This window comes from Terrapene carolina, unplaced genomic scaffold, assembly GCF_002925995.2.
Source record: "Terrapene carolina triunguis isolate 2854851 unplaced genomic scaffold, T_m_triunguis-2.0 Scaffold236, whole genome shotgun sequence".
Lineage (NCBI taxonomy): Eukaryota > Metazoa > Chordata > Testudines > Emydidae > Terrapene > Terrapene triunguis.
In genome coordinates this window covers 6657988-6683627 of record NW_020664587.1, presented here as the reverse complement: position 1 = coordinate 6683627, position 25640 = coordinate 6657988, and the positions used below count along the sequence as shown (strand labels likewise).

General features: G+C 44.9%; 1 protein-coding gene across 3 annotated transcripts in view; it reads right to left on the bottom strand.

Annotated features, from left to right (window-relative positions):
- Positions 1-1042: 1042 nt before the first annotated feature.
- MECR (mitochondrial trans-2-enoyl-CoA reductase) overlaps positions 1043-25640 on the bottom strand; it is a 25279-nt gene continuing 681 nt past the window's right edge. Inside the window, exons 2-11 of one of the 3 annotated variants that reach the window (XM_024204824.2) lie at positions 25009-25150; positions 16069-16166; positions 15631-15762; positions 10985-11128; positions 8975-9077; positions 7200-7302; positions 5984-6057; positions 4495-4555; positions 3358-3430; positions 1043-2016 (exon numbers count right to left, since the gene is read on the bottom strand). In XM_024204824.2, the coding sequence (XP_024060592.2) occupies positions 1853-2016; positions 3358-3430; positions 4495-4555; positions 5984-6057; positions 7200-7302; positions 8975-9077; positions 10985-11128; positions 15631-15762; positions 16069-16114 (900 nt within the window). In that variant the 5' untranslated portion in view covers positions 16115-16166; positions 25009-25150 and the 3' untranslated portion in view covers positions 1043-1852. Of the gene's footprint in view, positions 2017-3357; positions 3431-4494; positions 4556-5983; positions 6058-7199; positions 7303-8974; positions 9078-10984; positions 11129-15630; positions 15763-16068; positions 16167-25008; positions 25180-25640 lie in introns of those variants that run through there. The other 2 variants (XM_024204825.2, XM_024204823.3) reach the window with 2 other exon arrangements.

Genomic DNA, 25640 nt, shown 5'->3' with positions numbered 1-25640 from the left:
CCAGCTACTGGATCTTGTTACTCCTTCACTAGCTAGACTGAAGAGCCCTCTGTCATCAAATATTTGTTCCCCAAGCAGGTACTAACAAACTGATCCAAGTCACCCTTAATCTGCTCTGTGTTGAGCTAAGCACATTGGATATCACAAGGAGCTCAATCCTTTAACCACTCCCATGGCTCTTCTCTGAACACTCTCCAATTTAGCAACATCCTTCATGAATTGCGGACACCAGAACTGGACACGGGATTCCAGCAGCGATCGCCCCAGTGCCAAATACAGAAGTAATATAACCTCTCTCCTCGAGAGCCCCCTCTTGACATTATGTTTATAACATAACTGCCATACTGGATCAGAACACTAGTCGGTCTAGTTTCTAAGAGAGACTGGTACGAGATGGGAGTGCAGGCTGTAGTTTTGCTAATCCCAGCAGTGGATGACATGGTGTCAAAGTATCAGATCCTGAGCAATGAGAACTTCCATTCTGCAGCTTGCCAGGATAGCAGCACACAGATGGGAGTCACTGGCATCTTCTTCTCCCTGCCACAGCTCGTCAGGAACCAGCCTGCCTAATGAGAAACACTAGGCACATAAGAGGGGAGCATGTAACAATGTGATAGGAGGTTTGCCATTTGTCTCCGGCCTTACAGTTCATTATCTGAGATCTCACTGAGGGGAAGAAAAAATCAAGTTCACTTGTGGGAAGGCAGAACCCCATGTCATATTTTTAAAGCGAGCTTTGCACACATTAGCCCAGAGGTAACCAAAGGCAGTGACTTATCAATGCCTGTCTGTTGATCAACCCTCCTGGACTTTTGTTGTGGCCTGTGTGAACAAGCTATAATGCAACCCTGCAAAACAGCTGGAATACGAACATTTGGAGGCAACGGCATGACATTTTGAAGCAGTACAAAGTAAAATACTTGTGATAGTTTGTACTACTGTCTGACTGAAGCGCAGCAGAGGAACTAGATCTTATTACCCAGCACAAACCCAGCTGATGGAAAAACACCCCAGGGAGAACACGGTCTCTCAAAATTCTAGCATTTATTCTGAACAGTCATTGACATTTCAGTGGCCCATTTCACAATTCTTGCTCTTGGACGACAGGTTTGCAACACAATGTGAAGTGCCTTTATTTCAGCCGCAACTGCCTCAATATTAAACTACAGATGTAAGTTTCCCTCAGGATTGTACATGACAATATTGGGGTTAGGATACAATCTAGGACAATATTCCACATCTAGAGGAGTCCTTCGTGGGAAGAAGCCATAGAGACAGAAAAATAGAGGCTTCCTCACTTAAAGCTCACTCTGGGGCAGGCAAACTTTACAGTAAGGGTCATATTAGCATCTTGTTGGGAGTCCCAGTGCCCTCCGATTTGGGTGACTACACACAGCCAGAGCAGAGTATTTCTATTTGTGTCCTCCTTGACTGACTGATTTCACCAGCAATCAGCTGGAAGTCGATCGGCTTTGCCTCTACCCTAATTTTTAGGATTCCAGGGACTGCACCTTAGCCACCCTTAACTTTCTATTGCAAAGCAATTAATTTTAGCCAATGTGAAAAAAATAGGTTCCTTCTCCAAAAGCAGAGATCTACTGTATGCTTCTGAGTCACGTCAGTTACACACTTTAGCCTCAGATGTGATTGTTATTGTTTCAAGTGGGCAAAGTTGACACATTTTAGAGATTCTTCCTCTTCAACAACTCTCTCCTGAAGACAGGATACACTGAAGCAAACGTGCATGAAACCAGTTGTATTGTCTCCAATGGTGCCAGAACCGGCTGTGATTCAGCTCCCTCTCAAAAATCCTCTGGAAACAAAGGGCGTATGATTGTCCCTGGGAGCAGGATCACATGGTGAGTACCTGTTTAGATGAGATGAACGGCTTCATGGAGGCCTCCAGGGCAATTCGGTAGTCCTTCAGTGGGACCTGTGTGCAGGCTGGAGCAGTGAGCTGCCCCTTATGAATAAGATCACACAGGGTCAGAATCATGCCCGTCAAACTGTCCTTGTCTGCACGGAAAAGACAGAAGAGAGTAATCCTGCCCCTTCCAGAGCTGAGGGTGAACAAGACCCACAACGCCACCCAGAAGAAATGAGACAACTGACAAAACAAACAAACAAAATGAGCTGGTCTTGGCTGCCCTGGCCACCTAGCAACACAACACAAGGGAGTGGAGTTCAGGTGCTGAGCTCCCTGGGACAGCAGCTCGGGATAGGGGCAAACGATCTCAGTTTCTTCAGCAACTCCTTCCATACTGTTCAACACATGCAGCAGCATTCACTGATTTTGGGGGAAATGCACCCAGTTTATATGGCTGGTACAAGGCAGACGATCCCACAAGATTCCCTTGTACTGACTGCAGTGTTGCCACATTGGACAACTGATTTGTTCGGTTGAGAGGGGAGACAGTCCCCTGGGACCTTTCTGACCTTCGGGGTTATGCTACAGGTAGGTAGCTAGCGTCCTGTTTGATGGCCTGCCCTGCTCACTACACTAGATGTTACCTGCCACTTGCACTGCAGCTTGGTCAGCAACCATCTGGCACACGCTGCTTTGAGCTTAAGGCTGTGTCTAGGTAGCTTCTGCCCAGTCCACACAGGCTCAAAGCAGGAAGGGCCTGAAACACGTTAAATGCATCATGCCTGACTTATTTTAAATTGCAAGTGCTGAGCAACATCAGCGTGGAGCCGAGTAGATGGGCCTGGACCAGTCACAACTGTTGAAACTCAACATTGTAGTTTGTTGCGGTTTCCTGGCCAAATGCACTAACAGGTGCTGAGGCCGAGGGCTGATCACAGATTCTGTGGGTTACACATGGGCTGTAGCTCAGGGGCACGGCAGGGGAATGATACAGCTTGTGTTTCTCTGGATTAATGAAGGAAACTCTCCGGGTCAAAACTTGTCACCAGCCTTCACCCACTTGTGCTTTTTGATGTCGAGAAACCCAGCTAGCAGAAGATTTATCTGCTCTTCAGACGCTGAGTTTGAGGGCTGCTTTGCCAGTATTTCCCCAGGAGGGCTTATGCCAAACTAAAAACTGGAGATTCTGCAAGATGTGTTCTGTGCTCTGTGTTTCTAGGGCCTCCCTAAGAACTGGGATGAGAGAAGCATTATATTGTTGTCCAGGTTGGACAGGAAGCCAGGTACTCGAGTGCTAATTCTTGTTCTGACAGTGACTTCTTCTGTGGCGTTGAACCAATCACTCCACCTCTGTGCCTCAGCCTACGCACCAACAGAAGCAGGGACAATGCTTACTTTCCTCGGGGAAAGGGGGGACCTTAAGAGAACACATTAATACTTTCATAGATTTCCTATGGGCTACATCCCCACTGAAATGACCTTCAACTTACTCTGGGTTTGGTCTTTCTTCCACTGGGTCATCCAAAACCCACGCAGCTTCACATCCTTAAAGATGAATGCACTCTGCAGAAACAAGGTGAGACACATCATGATTCTTGGGGAAACTGTTTACACTGGGCATTCTTCAGTTAGCATATTTCTGCTGCACATGGGCCATGGGAAAAGATTGTCCTTATACAGCTGCTAACACTTTCCTGCTGCTATGAAGATCTGCAATTCTGCCTCCCTGCCAATGACTTAAAAGAGCCTTAATCTGGGGCAAATTCACTCAGACAACGCAGATATTTTTCTTTTACACACCAGCAGAATGTTAGTCCTCTTCACAATACACTGGCTAGTAAATAGGAGATTAAAAACCAAGGGTTGGTTCCCTCCGAAATGATCACATTCTTGCCAGAGTTGTGATAACTGCAAACATGCATTGCCCCTACAGTGCCTGTTTTGTGGCAAAAGAGGATTTCAGGCTCTCTGGCTGTCAAACTGGCACTAAATTTAAAAATTCACGTTCATAAAGCGTTTTGTGTTAGCAACGAGTCCCCACGACCAGTAGAGCTCTGAGAGGATACAGGACTAAGGTTAAGAACGGTAAAGATTGTTTTGTCCTGGCAAGAGACGCCTTAGCTACTAACTCCAGGTCAGAGCAAGTATCGACACCGGGAAGATCTGCCCCACGGGTGCACCTTAGAGTGAAGACAACTTTTGCAATGATGATTCGCCTGGCAGATGCTAAATAGCTGGGTCAGTCACTTCATAAACACTGCCACGAGTATTGCAGACACCCACCCAAACCCTGTAAACCAGAAACAGGCAAGAACTAGCTCATTCCTGTCACATTCTCAACCAGTTAGAGACCATGGGGCATTGGTTCTGGTGCTCAAATGGCACAAGGAGGTAGTGTTGGAAGTCAAGCGCACACTTCATCCAGTCACCCTAATGGTAGCGATGCCGCTGCGTGGGAACTGAGGAGCTATAGGGAGTTAGGGGACAATATATAGATGGGGTGAAGCCAACCCCGTGGGGCAGCCAGTTGCTCGCAGTGGATGTTATGGATGGAAAGTTTCGGTGCTGTGGAGTAAGGGCTATGTGATATGAATACAGAGAACATGTCACAAGCATCTGTTACTTACCACAGGGACAGTCAAAGGCTGTTTTGCCATCCCGCCATATGTAACCATGGTCCCTTTCTGTCTGTATGGAGAGTCAGGTGTCAGACAATTAATGATCTCCCCTAATAAGGGTCTTCAACCAGACCTGCTCTCCTCCTCCAATTCCGAACCCCCTGCAGATACAGACGTCCTCACACAGGCGGCTCTTTCAATTACTTTGTTGAACAGCTACTTTGTTACTTGCTCAACTTGCTTTCTAGCTTCCCCTCCTTCTCACAGGAACCATTAGCTGAAATGCTCACCTAGAGTTAATGGACCCCTCCCACTGCAACAGCCCACCAAGACAATGAGCAAGCTACTATAGGGCAGGGGTTCTCAAACTGGGGGTCGGGACCCCTCAAGGGGTCATAAGGTTATTCCAGAGGGGGTCGTGAGCTGTCAGCCTCCACCCCAAACCCCACTTTGCCTCCAGCATTTATAATGATGTTAAATATATAAAAAATGTTTTTAATTTATAAGGGGGTCACACTCAGAGGCTTGCTGTGTGAAAGGGGTCACCAGTACAAAAGTTTGAGAACCACTGCTATAGGGATTCTGACCTCATAGCTGGATGTGACCTTCCACTCTTACTAATCTTTAAAGGTCTGTTACTGTGTGTCATTGGAGAGGAAACCTCCCTAGAGTTGCTGTAAGGTTTTAGATCTCAGTTACTGTATCTTCCGAGAACCCCCTCTGCGTTTTTAACAAGTGACCCGTGCAAGATAATTCTATTCATAGACTGTAAGATCAGAAGGGACCACTGTGATAATGTAGTTTGGCCTCCTGCACAATGCAGGCCACAAAACCTCACCCACTCACTCCTGAAATAGACCTCTGACCTCTGGCTGAGTTATTGAAGTCCTCAAATCTTGGTTTAAAGACTTCATGTTACAGAGAACCCACCATTTACACTGCCTGAAATGTGCAAGTGACCCTGTTCCCCATGCTGCAGCGGAAGGTGAAAACCCCCCAGGGTCTTTGCCAATCTGACCTGGGGAAAAATTCCTTTCCAACCCCAAATATGGTGGTCAGTTAGACCCTGAGCATGTGGGCAAGACCCACCAGGCAGATACCTGGGAAAGAATTCTCTGTAGTAACTCTGAGCCCTCCCCATCTAGTGTCCCGTCTCCGGCCGCTGGGGTTTTTTGCTACTGGTAGTCGCCTATGGACCACATGCCATTGTAGGCAGTCCCATCTTACTTATCTCCTACATAAACTTAGCAAGCTCAGTCTTGAAACCAGTTAGGTTTTTGCCCCCACTGCACCCCTTAGAAGGCTGTTCCAGAACTTCACTCCTCTGATGGTTAGAAACCTTCACCTAATATTGAGCCTAAACTTGTTGATGGCCAGTTTATATCCATTTATTCAACTGGTCCCGACCGCTGTCCCCAATCTGGACAAACTAGTTCTTTGAACACGTACTTCTCCAAGTGCTAAACACAAGTCAAAGGAGGAAAACAGCTGAACTTACTGTATGTGGCGCAGCATCTCAGTAGTACTTTTCCCTCCAACGCAATTCAGAGCTAACCGGGGCTTTGGGACTTTCTGGAAGAGTGAAGACAAAAAAAGAAGATTCAGCTCTTGACAACCAAGCCAGATTTCTGTCCAGCGAGAAACTCTGAGTAGCCATGTTTTGAATTCCAAGGTTACCTTCCCTTGGGGTCAGGACTCTGTCTGCTGAGGGAGGCAGGTTCACGTGTTTTAGCCCCAAAGTTTGCTCAAAAAAAGAGCAGGCCCGGAAATTTACCATCTGGGCAGTGCAGTAGAAATGAAAACCTGCCCAACACTGCTGGGGCAGCCTCCAGAATCAGAGAGAGGAGTCCAAGGGAAACAATTCCCTGGGAGAATGAAGGCCAGCCCCTACTAACTCTTCTGTCTGCATGTTAAATGGTGGCGTATATCAGAGCACGGATTCTAGATATCAGCCATCTACATAGTCTCAGCTTGTCCATCTCTCTGCCAATGTGGGATTTCCCCTATGGCACTATTATCGTCAATACTGCATTTCCACCCTGGTCACCTCAATTCCCAGTTATAGTCGAAACAGAAGGGGCCCAACCATGGACAATTAAAGTAATTTGAGGTAGAGAGGAAATAAATAAGAGAGACAAGAGAGGATATAAAACAGTGAAAGATGTAGACGTGGTTGGACACTCCAATTTATCCTCAGAATAGAAGAGCAAGGGGACATGCAATCAAACTAAAAAGCAACATTAAAATTGATAAAAGGAAACCGTTTATTATTTTACACCTATGGAACTCACCGCCATAGGATATTATTGAGGCCAAGCGCCTAGCAGGTTTAATTGACATTTATATGGATTAATGAGAACACCCAGTTACATGAGAAGATAAAGTAAGGGATATACACTGCTGATTTATGGAATAAGGCCCTGATCCTCAAGATATTTATGCTCTTAGCTTTCATTGATTTCAATGGAAGTTAGGCACCTGGACCTAAAACAACTGCTCATCTGCCCAGGGGTTAGGAAAGAGCTTCCTCTTGGGAAGTTTACTCCATTGTTGTCCATAATGGGATTCTTGCACCTTTCCTTGCAGCATCTAGTTTTTGCCACTACATTAGACAGACCACGGTCTGATCCAATATGGCTATTCAGAGGTTCCAGTATTGTCTTCGGATCCTGGGAATTAGTTTCCTCTTTCTGGAGAGCTCAGCATTACAGTACCTTAAATAAGTCTTTCATCTCTGGCTTTCTCAGCATCTCTTCTGTGATGACATGGTCTGCACCAAGGGATGTCAGTCTGTCTACCACCTCTTGGAGATTGGGTCTGGGGAGGAAGGACCAAAAAAAAAGATTTGCAGAAATAACTGGCATGTTTCCCAAGCCAAGATGGACAGACCTCTGCAGGGCCCTTTGGCCACGTCAGTCAGTTTCTATGAGCTCTAATCTGTAACTTGTGATCCAGGATGAGCAAACTGGGCTCAGCCCAAACTTTGGGGAAGATGTTCCCTTCCAAAAGCAAGTCTCTTTGGGGGGGATTTATCTCCTCCGTCCCTTGTCCTGTTATTAACTGACCACATCACTCCTGCCTCTGTACCCTAGTTTCCTCCACTGGCTTCCTCACTTTCTGCATCAGCTATGAGCCCCTCAGCCTCATCTTCAAGGCTCAGTCTACATGGTGCCATCCAATCTCCCTCTCTGCCCTCATCCCAGCCTTCACTGTCTACCCTCCAGCAGCCTTCCTGAGAACTGCTCCTGGTGTCTCCTCCTCCCGCTCCGGTCTGCACCTTCTTCCATGCTGCCTCTTCTGCTTCCCACACACAGGGACCTGTCCTCTCCTAAACGCTTTCTTCTGCAAAGCTTCCTACCCTGAACTCGGATGCCGGCTCCAGCTGTTCCTGCATAAGATCTGCTGGCCCCTGAACACTCACCCACAAGCTCCAAACAGGGCTTCTTGTCTGCTCAGAGTAAGAGCCAATTACCAATCACAGAGCAGGTCGCTGCTTCCCAGCTCAGTGCCTGTTTTACCACCACCAGCTGATGCTGCTCCACCAAACCAAACCACACCCCACTTTCCTACTTCCAGGCAAGAGAAAGGGATGGGACCAGCAGCACTGTGAGGAAGGACAAGCCTCCTGAGCAGGCCACAAAGTGGGAGTAGGCAGAACTAGCTTCTCTGAGGAGCCACCAGGTCCCTCTTCCCTCTGCATCTAGTCTCTCCTTATCCCACGTCCAGATCCACTAACGGTTCCCCCCCGCCTAGCCCTTTGGAACTGGCCAACCTTGGAGTTAAAAATCCCGCAGGACTAGCCAGTGTCAAGGGCTAGTCACGCCCTCTCCCAACAGGAATTTTAACACTCATCTTCGGAGGGGAGACATTTAATACATTCGCTAATCACTCAACGGGCAGCCTCATTCAGAGAGGAAAGGGAAGCCCTATTGTGGAGAACTCCATTGCTGGATTCAGCTACCTGAACGAACACCCCCCATTGCCCATTCAGACACGAATGTCGTCTTTCTATCAACATGGGGTATTGCCCAGTTTTACAGCACAGGTTCTCGGCCTCCTTTGGACTATTTGCAGCCCAGAGAGAAAAAACTGATGCAGGTTCTGAGATGGTGATCCTGCTAACCTTTAACCTGTCTTCGCCCCACCTCTTTCTATGGCATAATTCCAGCCGGAGTGGTTCCCTCGGGTAGATTCATATCAGAGCAGTTAAAGTGAAAAATTCGAGACAGACTGACAAACAAACATCTAAATGCAGCTACTCTTAACTGGCCATAACCCAACCTTTATGCCCATCTCCGTCGTTTCCAAGAGAGAATCCCCTCCCCTCCCACTGAGAATCTAACCCAGACACAGAGAGCTGAATGCAGGGTGAAAGGAAGGGGAACTCAGCAGTCCAGGATAAAGCAAAAAAGTTGTTCGATCAGGACAATTCTAACAAATGACCCAGTTTGTCAGAGTCTCTAAAAACCAGGGCCCACTGTACACGCACCTATCTCGGATCACATTGATTGTTTTGATGCCTAAAGCTGCTGCAATCTGAATAACGGCCTGTCCCACGCCACTGTTGGCTGCATTCTGGATGATGGAATCACCTGCAGCGAAATAAAGAAACCCAAGTCAGCTCTGCCTTGAAGCAAATTTAGTGCTGGAGAAAGATGCGGAGACCTTCAGTCTTCAGGGCTCAGAATATGGTCAAGAATAGGGACAGCACAGGCTGCTGCAAGGCAATCTTCCCTGACACTGTCCCGTCAGCATGGCTCATCCCCATTCTGGCGGGCTAGCTCTAGGAGCGAGAAAATAACTCAACTGCTTTGATAGCCAACGAGGGATACTGCTAAGTGCTAGCTAGGGTCAACGGAGGTGGTGGGTTTTGATGCAGAGATGTTTCCAAGAGCTGAACTAAGGCTCACCAACTTATTTCAGACAGGACCTCAGATGGGAACAACCTTTCAGCCACTATGACCACATTTAAACTAATGAACTACAACTGAAAGGCTTAATTCCTTCACGATACATTTATCTGAGAATTTCATTCACCTTAGACACATTTACTAAGACTTTTTTGGAGTGGCTTTGATTTATTCCCAAGAACCTATTATAACCTGGTGCTTATTTCCTCTAGACTTGCAAGAAGGACTTGCATCTGATCTAGAACCTTGAAGGCACAAGATACTGATCATAAAATTTGGCCCTCATATCAAGTCATTCATTCATTCATGGAGGATAGGTCCATCAATGGCTATTAGCCAGGATGGGCAGGAATGGTGTCCCTAGCCTCTGTTTGCCAGAAGCTGGGAATGAGTGACAGGGGCTGGATCACTTGATGATTCCCTGTTCTGTTCATTCCCTCTGGGGCATCTGGCACTGGCCACTGTCGGTAGACAGGATACTGGGCTAGATGGACCTTTGGTCTGACCCAGTAGGGCCATTCTTATGTTCTTATTCAAGTACTTCGCAAACACTCATTTACCCTCAGCTGGCAAGCTCCTTGGGCAGAGGCTGTGATGGGGGTATCTAAACTCCACGCTGGCAATGATAGGCTTAAAGGGAACCAGAGAGCCTAGTTAGCCCATTCTATGGCACCTGGAGGAGAGACAGGTAATGAAGGATTAGACCCAGCTGGGGAGAACCAGGCTGCATGGTTCCTAGAAAGAAAGGACGCAGGAAAGAGGTAGTTGGGCATTTCCTCTCTCTGGAAAAGGAACCATCGAGGGGTGTGCAGGAAGGCGCTCGTACCCTGAAAGGAGAGGGAAGCTGGTGAGGAGACTCCAGGGAAGCTGCCCCAAGGGTCAGTAGCTCAAGATCAGCCATGCCACCAGAAACTAAACCCTCAGAGGCAGCGCTCTGTAATAAAGTGAGGAAGATGCAGAAACTGAGAGGCAGTGAAGATCCGTGGAGGACTGGGCCCAGGGAGGGTGGAAGAGTTTCTATTCCTTTGAGTGTGGATGCTGTTACCCTGAAAGGGTGGGACTCGGTGTCACCTGGCCAGAGGGCCAAGTCACCTGCAGACCACCGAAGTCCGGAGAAGGCGGGTGAGGCAGAGGGGCTGCAATGCTGGATATCACTAGGAGGAGGTGCTCTAGGATAGCGAGATATGACAGGGACCATATCTTTGCCTGTGTTTGGGCAGCACAACGCTGACCTGTCCCTGACTGGGGGTCCCAGGTGCTACTGCAATATAAATAATAAATAACTCTGAACCATCAAGTAAGAAAACAGGTACAGAGACTTGCCAGAGGTCATGCAGTCAGTGGCAGAGCTGGGGATAAATCCCGTAGTCCTATCTCCCAAACCCCAATTCTGACTACTTAATATTAGTACTTTCCATACAGAAAAAGGTAGAATTTTGTTTCTGCACATGGATAAACTGTTAATTAGAAGGAATTTGTAAATTCTGTTAACTTGTTTAGGGTCAATATCCGGAGACGGGATGTTCCATTGGAGTGTAAAAATCAGTCATGTGTTAGGAGAGTTACGCAGCACAGGTGAAGAGACGTACCTGGCCCCAAGGTCTCAAAATCAGCCAGCATCCGATAGGCTGTGCAGGGGTTGACGCTCAAGGTGGCAGCACACAGCAAAGGGATGTCGCGTGGGAGTTTCATCAGGGTTTCCTCGCTGAACACTGCATCCGTCCGCCACGTTCCTGGTTTAAAGGACAAGGCTTATTCAAGCTATGAGAAGCGTTAGAAAGATGCAGGCAAGTTGAGCAAGTAACTTCTTAGGCAAAAGTTTTCAGGCCCAATAAGGTTGGAGAGAGAAATGTGGCCTTGAGATCTAAGCATAGGCTAGGGAGGCAAAACTCCTGAATTCCAGTCCTGGTTTGGATACAGATTCCATCTCTGGCTATGGGCAAGCCACTTGAAGCTTGATTTTCCAGGGCTGCTAATTAGCTATGTGCATGGTTAATGTAGCTCTCTAGGAAACGTGTATATCTTGTCTGGTGTGCACTGAATGAGGTAGGACGCTGCAGCTGCCTTTATTAGCTTGGCTAGCACAACTCATTCCTATTTAGGAATCTGTCCCTCCTGTGTAATTTTTATTTTTATAAGTTGTGTCTTCATTTACCTGCACCAAAGAAAAAATGAAAGTAGTCAAAGAACTAGTCCTTCCCCCAAAAACCAGAAAGCTGCTTTAAAACACAATAACGAACAGTTAAGGTTGCTAGTTAACAATGATGCAACTACCTATCATTCAAAAACAATAAAAGTGGTAAAAAATAGGGTTTACGATAGACCACCAAATCAGGAAGAGGAGGAGGTGGATGAGGCAATTCTAGAACAAACGACAGAAATATCCAAAGCACAAGACCCGGTAGTCATGTTAGACATTAACTGTGCAGACATCTGTTGGAAAAGTAATGCAGCAAAACACAACACTTCCAACAAGGTTTTGGAATGTACTGGGGCTAACTTTTTGTTTCAGAAAGTGAAGGAAGTAACCTGGGGAACAGGCATTTTAGATTTAATTCTGACCAACTGGGAAGAATTGATTGTGAATCTGAAGGTGGAAGGCAATTTGGGTGAAAGTGATCATGAAATGATAGATTTCGTGATTCTAAGGAAAGGCAGGAATGAGCAGCAGAATAAGGACGATGGACTTAAAAAAACCCCAAACGAACAGTCTTTAACAAACTCCGAACTGGTAGGTAGGTCCCATGGGAAGACTAAGGAAAAAGAAGTTCAGGAGAGCTGGCATTTTCTCAGTGAGACAACGGCACAACTGAAAATTATCCCGATGCAAAGGAAAGATAGGAAGAATAGTAAAAAGCCAATATGGCTCCATCAGGAGTTTTTTTAATGACCTGAAAATCAAAAAGGAATCTACAAAAAGTGGAAACACGGACAAATTGTTAAGGAGAAATACAAAAGTATAGCACAATCCCGTTGGGACAAAAATCACAATATGAGTTACATCTAGCAAAGGATATAAAAGGAAATAAGAAGAGGTTCTTTAAATAATTCAGGAGCAAAAGAAAGACAGAGGAAAGTGTAGGTCCTCTACTTAGTGTGGAAGGAGAACTAATAACTGATACATCAACAAGACTGAGGTGTCTAATGTCTATTTTGGTTCAGTGTTCATTAAAACGGTTAATGGTGACCATATAGTTAACACAATTAATATTAACAACAAGGGGGAAGGAAAACAAGCCAAAATAGGGAAAGAACAGGTTAAAGTTCTTTAGGTAAGTTAGATGTATTCAAGTCGGCAGGGCTTGATGAAATTCATCCTACAATACATAAGGAACTGTTAGCAATTACCTTTGAGAACTCCTGGATTGTACTTGAGACAGTTAGACAGAACAAAGTGAATATACACCACTAGGGGAAGTTACTCTACACCAGGGGTAGGCGTGCCAAAGGCGGCACGCAAGCTGATTTTCAGTGGCACTCACACTGCCCAGGTCCTGGCCACCGGTCCGGGGGGCTCTGCATTTTAATTTAATTTTAAATGAAGCTTCTTAAACATTTTAAAAACCTTATTTACTTTACATACAACCATAGTTTAGTTATATATTATAGACTGATAGAAAGAGACCTTCTAAAAACGTTAAAATGTATTACTGGCACGTGAAACCTTAAATCAGAGTGAATAAATGAAGACTCGGCACACCACTTCTGAAAGGTTGCCGACCCCTGCTCTACACCCTACAGACAAATTATTTTTTTGAAAGCCAATACAATTAATGCTTTTAGAGACAAGAGCCCCTTCATTCATCTCTGAATTAACCTAATATTCAGTTTTGCCTATGAGTATTTACTGTCTCCCATTATGGTTTATGCATGAAGGGTACACTTGATTCAGTAGAATCTTCTTAACTGGAACCCCTCAGTGGGTTGTTTACCTTCATGATTAAGTAGAAAAGCCATTTGAAATGAAACAGGCACAGAACCAATGGAATTGGCAAAAGGTGGCCCGAAAAGTCAGAGTGGCCCAAGAGACATTTGTTTTGAAAACCCCCACATTTTTACTGAAAGACTCTTAAGGAGACAACAGCAGCTAAACATAACAATAAACTTGTTTATATCATACTTGACAAGCCAAAGCCTTTACACAGGTGCAAAAGAGGAATAATGGCACTCACAAATGAAACTGCAGCTACTTCTGGGGAGGAATGTGATGTGGTAACCTTATCCAACAGGTCAGGACGCAAGTAAAGATCACCATATCCAGCTTATGCTATAGAAAGTAGAATTTAGAACAGAAAATGGTGCAAAAGTGTCCTGGGAACTTCATTTATCATGAGTGGTCTTGATGCCTGATTTTATGTACTGACTCAAAATAACTTGTGCTAACTACTGAGTCACCAACACCACTCTTTGGAGCACCTGGATTTTTTCTGGCCATCTCTCCTTTATGCAGACCAGAACTGGCTCTATTTAGCTTTGAAATCTGATGAGATCACAGCCTGAGTCAGTACGGCTGCATCAAATCAAGAGTTTTAAATCCTTAATAGTATAAAATACGACAAGAACAGAGATTAAAGCAGCATAAAAAGAGCTCTGAAATGGAGTGCCTTGTGCAACTCCACTGGCTACACAGATGCTTCTCGTTGGAGACAATATAACCTATTACATTTGCAATTTGACTAATATGGTGCTAAATGGATTCCAACTGCTGCTTCCCTCGCCTGGAACATTCTCTAATGGAGTTTTGTGTGTGTGTGTTTTTAAAATCACATCCGATTACATGTAATTGCTGTAACTACGCTGTGTACATGACTGAGGTTGTACCAAGCTAAAACAGCACTTCAGAGAGTAACAATCTTGCTTCAGGATGTCACATTACCTCCAGGTGTTTTAAGATCCCACAACCCTTCTGCTCAGAGTGTTAAAAGTATGAGCTCATCAGGCAAAGCACATGGGTGTAAGCTGCAGAGGAAGGATGGTTTGTGGTTAGGACAGTACACTAGGAAGACCTGGGTTCAGTTCCCAGTTCCACTATAAGCTTCCTATGAGACAAGGTGGGGGAGGAAATATCTTTTATTGGACCAACTTCTGTTGGTGAGAGAGACCAGCTCTTGAGCTACACAGAGCTCTTCTTCAGGTCTGGGAAAGTTACCCAGAGTGTCGCAGCTAAATACAAGACCAAATAGATTATTTAGCATAAGTAATTCGCACGTTCTCTAGGGGACCATTCAAGGTGAAGTGGCTTGTTAACACCCCTGTAGTCACAGGACAAAAAAAGGGGGTTAGTGGGCTACAGATTGTTGTAGTAAACCATAAACTCAGTGTCTTTATCAAAACAATGATTTTTAGCATCTAGTTATCTTCCTGTGTGACCTTGGACAAGGGACTACAGTGGACAATGGAGCTGTACAGTCCCTCTGAAAACTCACTCTGTGCCTCAGTTTGTCCCGCTCTGAAGTGGGGATACTACTTCCCTACCTCATAGAGGTTTTGGAGGATGGATTACTTAATGTTAAGGCCACATGAATACTCAGATTTCCAGGGATGGTTAGAACAACGGCCTGCTTCAGACTTGATTTTAAACGAATGAAGTTTTCAAACACACCTCTACCCCGATATAACGAAGTCCTTGGGAGTCAAAAAAATCTTACCGCGTTATAGGTGAAAGCGCGTTATATTGAACTTTCTTTGATCCGCCAGAGTGCGCAGCCCTCCCCCCCCCGGAGCGCTGCTTTACCCCGTTATATCCGAATTCGTGTTATATCGGGTCGTGTTATATCGGGGTAGAGGTGTATACAAAGCATAATTCGGTTTCCTGTAGGAATAGAAATGTTTTTGTGAATATCTATCACCAGTGAAAACAGGTGTGTGTTTGGGTTTAAACATCTGTGGGTAAGCAGTTACTTGTTGCAATCCTACCCAGAGCATATAGGCAATTGTCTAATGGTTAGAGCAGGGGAACGCAAACTGGAAATCCTGGGTTCTAGTCTCAGCTCTGCTCTGTGACTGATTCAACGGGCTAAGTCTCTATCTCACCATGCCTCACTTCTCCCCTGACTCTATCCGTAAAGAGAGAGACTTTTTTATCTCACTAACATTTGTGAAACGCTTTGAGATCTGTAGATGGGCGATGCCAGAGAAAGGCCGATGGACAGATGCTCGGCTGGAATGAACTGCCCTAGCTCCATAAAATCAACAGAGCTATGACTATTTATGAGGATTTATGTAAAAACCTCACCAAGTTCTGCATCTGCTGGGATAACCCAATCCCCAGGCTTCAGAGAAGTCACATGACTGCCAACTTCCACCACTTGTCCAACGCCTTCATTCCCTCCTACTGCAGGCAAGACAGGGAGGAGGGCATAAGTTCCTGTAAGAGGAGGAGAAATATCACAGCATTTTTTTTTTCAGAAAAAGGAACCAACTGCAAACTGTTCTCTCAACTTCTGTTCTCGAAGGCCTGGTTCTACACCCCTGCAGCTCTTGAATCCAGCCCTAACTCCTGTATAAAAATTCCCTAGGGGCCATCATTAACGTTTTGACAGTCGGTTTGTGTAATTACTCATCTGACAACATGTAGCTAATCAATAGGTATTCCACACGCATTTCAGAAATGGAGGGAAAAAGAAGCGGTTTGTAAGCAAAAAGTCAATTCAACCAGAGAAACCGAGGTTACCTTGGATCATGTTGATGTCTGCTGGATTGATAGGGGCTGCCAGCATCTTCACGTGAACCCCAGAATGGCCTAGCTCAGCTCGCTCTAGATCCTTTAGTCTAAACAAAGAAATATACAAATCTTACTACCACTGAATTTTGTATAACAAGTGTTCTTGGCACCAAGTGTATCCTAGAACAAAGACCATCCCATCCCACCGCTCCATAGCTTGGACGGCATGTTAGGCTTATATTATGCAGCAAGGAGCCCCCAATTATGCAGTACTGCCTTCCCCAAGCCTACAATGCTCCCCAGGCTAATCAGCACAGACTTGAATTCCTGATCCACCAATCCACCCCAATATCTGCTAGGTATCAGGAGGTAGCCGTGTTAGTCTGTATCCGCAAAAACAACAAGGAGTCCGGTGGCACCTTAAAGGCGAACAGATTTATTTGGGCATAAGCTTTCGTGGGTAAAAAACCCCTTACCCACAAAAGCTTATGCCCAAATAAATCTGTTCGTCTTTAAGGTGCCACCGGACTCCTTGCTGTTAATATCTGCTAGTACAGCCAAGAACAAGCACATTGGTTTGTTTCTCCTTAGAATGAGCAGTGGCTGTGTTCATACCCCTCCGACATGACTGGAGTGGTTCATACCTCTCAGAGATATTGTCAGGAAAAAGCCTGAAAAGTCATTTGCACTGGTGGGCATTTTTTTAAAAGGAAAGTTTAGGACTTTTCTGCATGGGGAAGAGGTTTTCAGTATAAACTAAGGTGTGAATTTAAAGCAATATAATTGTACCTGTATAACCTCCTGTGTGAACACTCATACTGGAATATGAGTGCGTTTTTGCAATTTAGATTATGTTGCTTGGAAAGGGGGTTAAGTTCATCCCCCCCAAAAAGCCACTCTTGTACCGGAAAAAGTGTCCACATTGGGTGTGTGTGTTATACCGGTATAAATGAAAACTTTCCCGTGTAGACAAAGCCTTGGATTCTGCAGCCACATAACTGTACAGGGGGGGCCTACTGGCTTTACAGAGTCACACAACATACAGAGTTATTGGCAAGGTGTGAAAAGATGCTTTCAGATGAGATGCAAGCCAAGTTAGATGCACGCAGGAGAGCGACTCCAGAAAGCGGGCGCTACAAAGGCAGCTCTTGCACCAATAGTAGTGAGATAATGGAAGGAGAGACAGAAGCCCAGTGCTAGATGACTGCAGATGGGTCAGCTGGAGCAAAACCATTAAAGGTTTTAAAAATTAGAGCATTTTTTTTAAACTACCTGTGAACTGAATCAAGCGTTAAGGGAGTTGAAGAGAGTCTGATGTGGAGCTTGCACATGGGTTGCCAATTTTAAGAACTTTAGCTATGATCATGTCCTGTTCAATGTGTGTCATTAGAAGCAATAAATTGAATTCTCTTCACAGCTTGTCCTGTGCTGGCAAAGTTTTTTCCCCCCCATTTAAGCTGCATGGCTGATGTCTCGATAAATCTGAGTTTTCAATTAAACAGCAAGATGTACTTGTTAGAAGGCTTTTAGCACTTAGGAATTTGCAGCCTGTAATCATGCATTTTAAAGACACAACGCTGCACTAAGATTTTAAGGGGGCTGCGAGTGAAACAGTGCATTAAAGCAGTGGTTCTCAACCAGGGGTACGTGTACCCCGCGGGTACACTGAGGTCTTCCAGGGGGTACATCAACTCAGGAAGATATTTGCCTAGTTTTACAATAGGCTACATAAAAAGCACCAGTTAAGTCAGTACAAACTAAAATTTCATAAAGACAATGACTTGTTTGTACTACTCTACATAGTATACACTGAAATGTAAGTACAATATTTATATACCAGTTGATTTATTTTATAATTATATGGTAAAAAATGAGAAAGGAAGCAACTGTTCAGTAATAGTGAGGCTGTGAAACTTTTGTATTTTTATGTCTGATTTTGTAAGCAAGTCGTTTTTAAGTGAGTCATAACTTAGGGGGTACGCAAGAGAAATCAGTCTCCTGAAAGGGGTACAATAGTCTGGAAAAGTTCAGAGCCACAACATTAATGCATCTGTAGAGACCTGGGCTCATAGTCTGACTGGGTCACAAATGAAACAAGAGTTTGCCTTCAAAGCCATTTGTCCACACTTGGTCAAATCCCCCCCTCCCCCTGGTGTAACTAGCTGGTTACACCAGGGATGACTGTGGCCCAATTCCGTCACGGACAGTTGGCTCCTCCAAAGCGGCCCAGGCCTAGAATGGATCTTGGTCAAAAAAGGGAGGGACCGGGATTCTCAAAGCAAACTCAAATCCTTGAGGCAGGATCCCCAGGAGATAAGTCCAACAGACTCATTCTTCTGACTTTGCTGCTCTCTCCCCTCTCCCTTGGCTCAAGCCTTGTTTGCGACCTGCAAGGTGAGCCGGCTCAAGGAGTCACCTGAAGATGGACATGCATTTTAAATCTTTCACAAGGTATCAGATACAACTGTTCAAAGGTTAGCAGGAGATTTAAATGTTCCCAAGGCAAGAATATTTAGCAGCTGCATAGCACTGTGCTCAACACAAGAACAGTAACGAATACATTCTCACAGCACCCCGCTGAGGGAACTTATCCCCATTTTGCAGATGGGAAAATTGAGGCACAGATGTTAAGTGGCTTGTCCCAGGCCCTGGAGGGAGCTGGTGGTAACTCCAGGATTAGAATACAGGAGCTCCTGGCATCCAGCACAATGCTAGTTTCGCCGAACCATGCTATCCCAAGTCAGAACTGCACAAAGCCTGCTGAGCTCAACGAAGGTCAACAGGAAGAGAGATACATAGGCAGAGTTAAGGGAGATATAGGGATGGCTAGGGCTGGAACTGCAGGCGGTTGTGGGTCAAGAATGAAGAGAGCTGGTATGGGGAAAACCATGCAGATCATTCAGTCCCCAAGGCAATTATCCGCACAGTGTCACAAGGGCTAAGTTAATTCACAAATTAAAACATTTACTGAAGGGATACAATTCTGCAACACTCAACAACAGCCGCAGGTAGAGGGGACGGCTTTGAATTTCCTAGTTTTTGTGGGTTCAGTCAGACCCCTAAAATTTTGTCTACAGAGGAGAAATGGTGGCAAATTTGTGTAGACAAGGTAGCTTTAGTGTTAATATTAACAGATTCTTTGTATGTTTAGCATCTATACAAAGACAGCACAGGCAGCTAGCTGCTGGTGCGAATGCAGACCAGAATTACTGGAATTAGGTTTGACATGATGCTATTTCAACAGAATTGTTAAGGCTCTTCCATTGAAACTATAATGACTCCATTGAAAGCCGTAAGATCCCAGTGATTTAAATCAACAGATCATGGACACAATGGCTCATTTACAGCTATTACTGTCAATGGGAATGTATGCACGCACAATAAGAACATATATCAAAGTCGGTCTGGATAAAGGTAGCGGGCGTCCTGCACAGCATCTGTGCCACACTCAGAGTGGTTTTATTGCTTGGCTCTGCTGGGAATTACATATCTGTTTGGAGTTAATTGGTACACTGTATCTATCACCCTTGTGGGATGCTGTGCATGGCTGTTAGGTGCACAATACAGTTTCCACATAGTTTATTTTACCTGCCTTGCTAAATGGCGAATGTTTCAGTGTGTGTCTTTTTCTCCTCATTGCGGCTTCAGTTCTACTCCTTTCCTTCATTTTAGGGAGATGGAGAAACAAAAGTCTTTAAAAAAGGGGCACTTATTGTACCCCTATCCCAGCTTTCCTTGCGCAAAACTCCCACTGAAGTCAATGGAAGTCCTGAGAGTGCAAAGAATTCAGGATCAGATGGGACACTTACACAGGGACACGTACTTTAGTTGGTTTCAGAGTAGCAGCCGTGTTAGTCTGTATCCGCAAAAAGAACAGGAGTCCTTGTGGCACCTTAGAGACTAACAAATTTATTAGAGCATAAGCTTTCGTGGGCTACAGCCCACTTCTTCGGACACTGGAGGAGGGGTTACGGCAAAGAGCAGCAGTTTACTTTTATGTGGCTGTTTTGTAACTGTTTATGCTAAAGGTAACATTTTCTCAACAGGAAAAAATCAAGTTTTTGAAAAGACATTTGCTGCATATGCACCCTTGCTGCTTTTTAAAGTGGAATATTTTGACTATTTAAGTTCTTTGAAGTTTCCTTGGGCTCTGACCCACATTATAGATTAAAGGTCTGTATAAAAGTCAAAGGCCGTTATATTAAGGTCCAATATGTTATGTAAGAGAAAATATGACAGCTACAAAAGTAGGTGGGACATGATGCACATCCTTCCAGTTTGTTAGATAAGCTGGAAACATCCACCACCTTCCTTCTGAGGATTTCAAAGCACCATTAATATTAAGCTTCACAACTTCCCTGGAAGATAGACAACTATATCCCATTTTCAAGTGGGAAAGCTCTTAGAGGTTAAGTGTTTTGCCAGAGTTTCCATAACAAGGCTATGGAAGATAATGGAAAAGATCACAATTGATTCAATCATATGATTTAACCTCAAATCACATTTCCTCTTAAATCAGTGACTGGCATCTCAAAATAAACCTTCTACGCCACAGCTAGAATCACACCGTCTAACCAGATTCTGACACGTTTATAACTGCCTGGCACACCTGTGTGCTAAACCAGGTTGGCATGTCCACAGTTAAGCTGCACACGCTTATTTGCATCACTGGGTTTGAGGAAAGCTGGGAAATCAGAATCTAGAAATCAGCTGCCAGTGCCAGAAGCAGAGGATTGTGGGTGTTGCCCATCCCACAATACAGTGCAGTCATTTGGGGATGTAGACATGCTAGCTAAACTTATTACAGACTGGTCCTAGATATACCGGGAATCCCATTAGAAGCCAGTAGAGAAGTAATCCTATGTGAGCCCTTAATCTAAAATTCAGTCTGGAACAAGATTTTACAATTAATTTATAACTCCCTTGAGAAAAAATGGGTGTATAATGGAAATCCTGTCAGATGATAATGACAACAGTACTAGCAGAGCACTGCTATAATCACCCAACTCTGGCATTATTAGAACATCTAGCTGAATAGACTCATAGACTTTAAGGTCAGAAGGGACCATTATGGTCATCTAGTCTGACCTCCCGCATGATGCAGGCCACATAAGCTGATCCACCCACTTTCCCTTAACTCAGCTGTTGAAGTCTCCAGATCGTGATTTAAAGACTTCAAGACTTCAAGTCGCAGAGAATCCTCCAGCTTGCGACCCCTGCCCCATAATGGTCACTAGGCTTAACTAATCAGGAAACGGTGTAAGAAATCCATTGCTTAATCAAGGAGATGTTGGTCACATATTTTACTGATAACATCGCACTTGCTTTGGTTTCAGGAGGAAGTTGCATACGGTAGCGGCACTGGCACTTTCGGGAAGCAGGACAGGATTTTGAGAAACGGAGAACCAGATCATCATTAGGCAAGATTTACTCTTATGCAAGAAACAGGGAAAGAGCTTTAGTACATTTGTTAGTAACTTCTTCTTTCCTCTCTTTGTCTCAGGGTATGTTTACCCAATGGGTGTGAAACACGTTCTAGCTCAAATCCCTTACCAGCCACACAGAAAGCCCTTGGATACGTACCTATATGTCCCCAGAACACACACTTGGTGGGTTATCTAGGGATATCGGTACAAGTGCACAAATCTAGGATGTTTTCTCCAACACCACTTAGAAGGAACAAATTATGAGCCCCGCTCCTTACTCGGGCCAGGCTCAAGTAAAGAGCACAAGACTGGACCCAGAATTCTCAAGGATCACAGCTTCAAGGCATTTAGAGCATGCTAGACACCTGCAACTGCCATTGACTTCACTGAGAGCTGAAGCCGCTCAGCAAACCCCCAGACCAAGAAGAATGTGAAGCACTTTCATACATTTAAGCAGAAGATTAAAAAAAAAAAAAAAAGTCAATCCCCAAACTCTAAGATACCCGAGAAAAGTGCCCTTTCTTTGTAAAATGTGACTAACTGATGAGGACTTGCTTTCAGTCTAAAGATTTCTTCCCTTCCAAAGACCACATTTTAGTAGATTTTACCATACATCCAAGTTTAACCCTCTCTCCTCAAAACATAATCTCTAGCTTGTAGTTTTCGAAGCCAAAGCCTGTATTACAAATAAGCAATAAGTTCTCACTTCAAATAACTTATTTATTTCACTACGGTCCAAGGAGTTTTGGTTTGAAAATACAGCAGCTGGTTTAACATCTTCTTTTTCAGTCTAGCTGAAAGTTATCCTGGCTTGAAGTTTCTTATAAATGAAAGTTTGATTATCCTCCTTTTCCTTCTGGGGGAAGGGGGTTCGGAAGCATCACACCTACTGGTGTTGTATCTGACAAGGCAGACTGAGTGTCAGATCTACTCAACACAAACAGTTCCTGTCTAGGTACTGGAAAGATTTTAGTAGTCAGCTAGTCTTAGATGGAACCAAAAGAAAAAAAAAATTATTTGTAGCTAAAAACAGTGATTTAGGGTTGTCAATGGGAGATTCAGCCTCCCATGGCAGATCAGACGCAACATTAGTCTTATACTCGGGGGCCAGAACTGCTCCGATACTCTACTTGCACAAAGAGAGGATGCGATAAGCAACGTTTTGATAGACATGGTTGCTGTTTTCATGTTTAAAGTGTTCAACGTTCCCCCTTCAACAAAAAGAATAGAGAGCGTTTTAAAGAAGCCAATTAAAATCTTGATGCTCAAGAGCCTAATGCCAACATTTAAAGCCTCAGTAGGGTTAATAAGCGTGGTCTACACTACAAAGTTTTGACAGCAAAGCTATGTCAGCTTGGAACATGGAAAGAAAAGATCCCCTCCTCCCCCCAAACCAACCGAGTGATGCTGGCAAAAGCCCGTGTGTATATGCAGTTATCTTAGCAAAGGAGCCCTTGTGCTGTCATAGCTTATGTTGTTTGCGGAGGTGATTTAACTATGCTGGCCAGGGAACTCCTTTAGCGGCAAGAGAACTCCCTGAGTCAGCGTAAGCTGCATCTCCACTAGCGGGCTTCGCCAGCACAGCTACGCCAGCCAAAGCATTTGTAGTGTAGACAAGCCCTTACACCAACTGCGCCACTGCATTCATGCCATGTGCTCACAGCACCAGTCATTTTGGAGGTGGGGGATGATGTCTAAGCACCCCCTTCTCCCAGTATTTTCCATTGCTGTCGGGAGTCTGGGACCTTCAGCAGACGCTACTGGAGAGGACATTGCTGGGAACCAGGGGGCAGCGTGTGGGATGGGGGGGGGGGAAGAGTCATAAAGATCATATAAAAACCTTGCAAAGATATGTTTCTTAAACCGCTTCCCTCTCCCATTTGAAGTGGAGACAGGAGCACTCATTAAGATGTATGCGTCAGCCATAAACTGAATCAAACATGCATACCATCCAGCGGGACAGACTGAGTCGTATTGTCACACTAGGTGAGGAGCAGTAAGCTTAATATACCGGTTATAACTGCTCTCTACTGGATGGAATACGTTGGACCTGCTTCAGTGTCTCGGGTCCCCCTACTGACTATTGGCACCATTCATTGGCTAACTTGTCTATGTGTAGTCATACGACAACTGGTGTATATGTGTACCGCCATAGATTGTTCTGAAGTACGGCTGGGACACAGAGTCTGCTCTCTCTTTCACTGGGGCAAGTGCTCACTTTGTGGACCGGAGACATAGTAATGCTAATTCCTTCACATTGCCCACATCTTGAATTCCCAAGAGAAATATCGAGAAAAAACAAAGTCATCATTTAAAAAGCTGTACAGTTGAACAGTATGCACATGCTGTTCAAAATCACCAATAATAAAATCTAACGAAAAACAGCAAAAATACCAACATATTCAAATGGAGTTATAACTCTTGCTAGAGACCAAAATATTACATTAAAAAGTGGTGCCAAGTATCAGGGGGTAGCCGTGTTATTCTATAGCCACAAAAACAACGAGGAGTCCGGTGGCACCTTAAAGACTAACCGATTTATTTGGGCATAAGCTTTCTTGGGTAAAAAACCTCACTTCTTCAGATGCATCCCACAAAAGCTTATGCCCAAATAAATCGATTAGTCTTTAAGGTACCACTGGACTCCTCATTGTTTTTATTAAAAAGTTGTACTCTCTGAGGGCAGAATAAACTCCCAGGGAAAATCAATTATGTGATTTGGCAGTTGGCTTATACTACAAGTACGTTTTTAGTTTATATTTCCAACTGACTCAGTAATATATTACTAGCCTCGCTCAGCTAAAGATATGACAAGAATCAATACCCAATCCATAGCTTCAGCTACACAGCTTCCAACTCCACCAAATGCTTAACTGTGGGAAATAAAGATTCCCCAGCCAAGTGTGAAAGGTCTAGGAGTTTTTAAAATGAATCAGATGAGCCACCAGTGCCTAGTGAGACTTACGCAGATATTGACCATGCAACGATTGTGCAAACTTTAGACATACAGTCACCTTGCAAAATTACATCCGCCTAAAAATGTTGCATTAAAAACACCACCTAAAATCATGGCAATAGAAAGTTAGCAAAGATTTCTCTCTTTTTCATAGAATCATAGAATATCAGGGTTGGAAGGGACCTCAGGAGGTCATCTAGTCCAAACCCCTGCTCAAAGCAGAACCAACCACATCCCAGCCAGGGCTTTGTCAAGCTGGGCCATTTGAGATTTTTTAGGGGTCTGCAAATTTAAAAAAGGTTGAAAACCACTGGTATAGCCAGTCTATTTCACTGTTGCTGACCCTTACAAACATAATCAGGGGAGCAAAAAATCCCCATTTTACATTTCTTTAAAGAAACTTATAAAAAAGTTTCAGGAAAACTATATAAAGGGTACTCTATCAGAATCTGTAATTTTTTCAGTTTGGACCTGACAGCACATCTTTACTTAACCCTGACAGTATTGGAGGTGGTAACACACGTATATTAGAGAAAATACAGTAATAGTGTGAGTGATCAAGGTCACCTGGCTACAGAAGTCAAGAGTTTCAACTTCGTCCTCTAGCCAGTGCACTCAGCGTCTCCCAGATTTCCAGAGGGGAACCATGCCAAATGTCAGCCACCAGAGCAGCAGGCCAGATCCCAGTCTCAGTTACACTGGATTCATCCTGGAGGAATCAGTGAAGTCACTGCGGTTACTCCACATTCACCGCAGCATAAGTGAGACGGGTCTCTGGTCCGACTTGCCTACACAGGCTCCACAGTACCACGGGCCAACCCACATCTCATTTGGATCAGGGGACGGGATGCTGGGATTTGAGGCGCTAGCATGGAAACGTCATGTTCCAGAGGAGGCTTGGCACAAAGCGTTTGCAGTGGCCCTGGCACCATCACACCCCAGCTGGGCGTGCAACGGGGCAGCCATGGCATTAATCAGCAGGTCTCCTACTGCACCTTCTTCTGCCAGAGCAATGGGGGCCGTGCAGCAGGGCACAGGCGCTCAGGAGGAAGGGTCCTCATGGAGCCCCCCCGCCCCATTCTACAGGGGAAACGCAGGAGACCAGCCCACACTGCCAAACCAGCAGTTCTGCTAAATATCCCCCCATCCCAGGATCCCCCTCTACCCACCCGCCTGCCCCCCCACACCTCCTCCAGCCC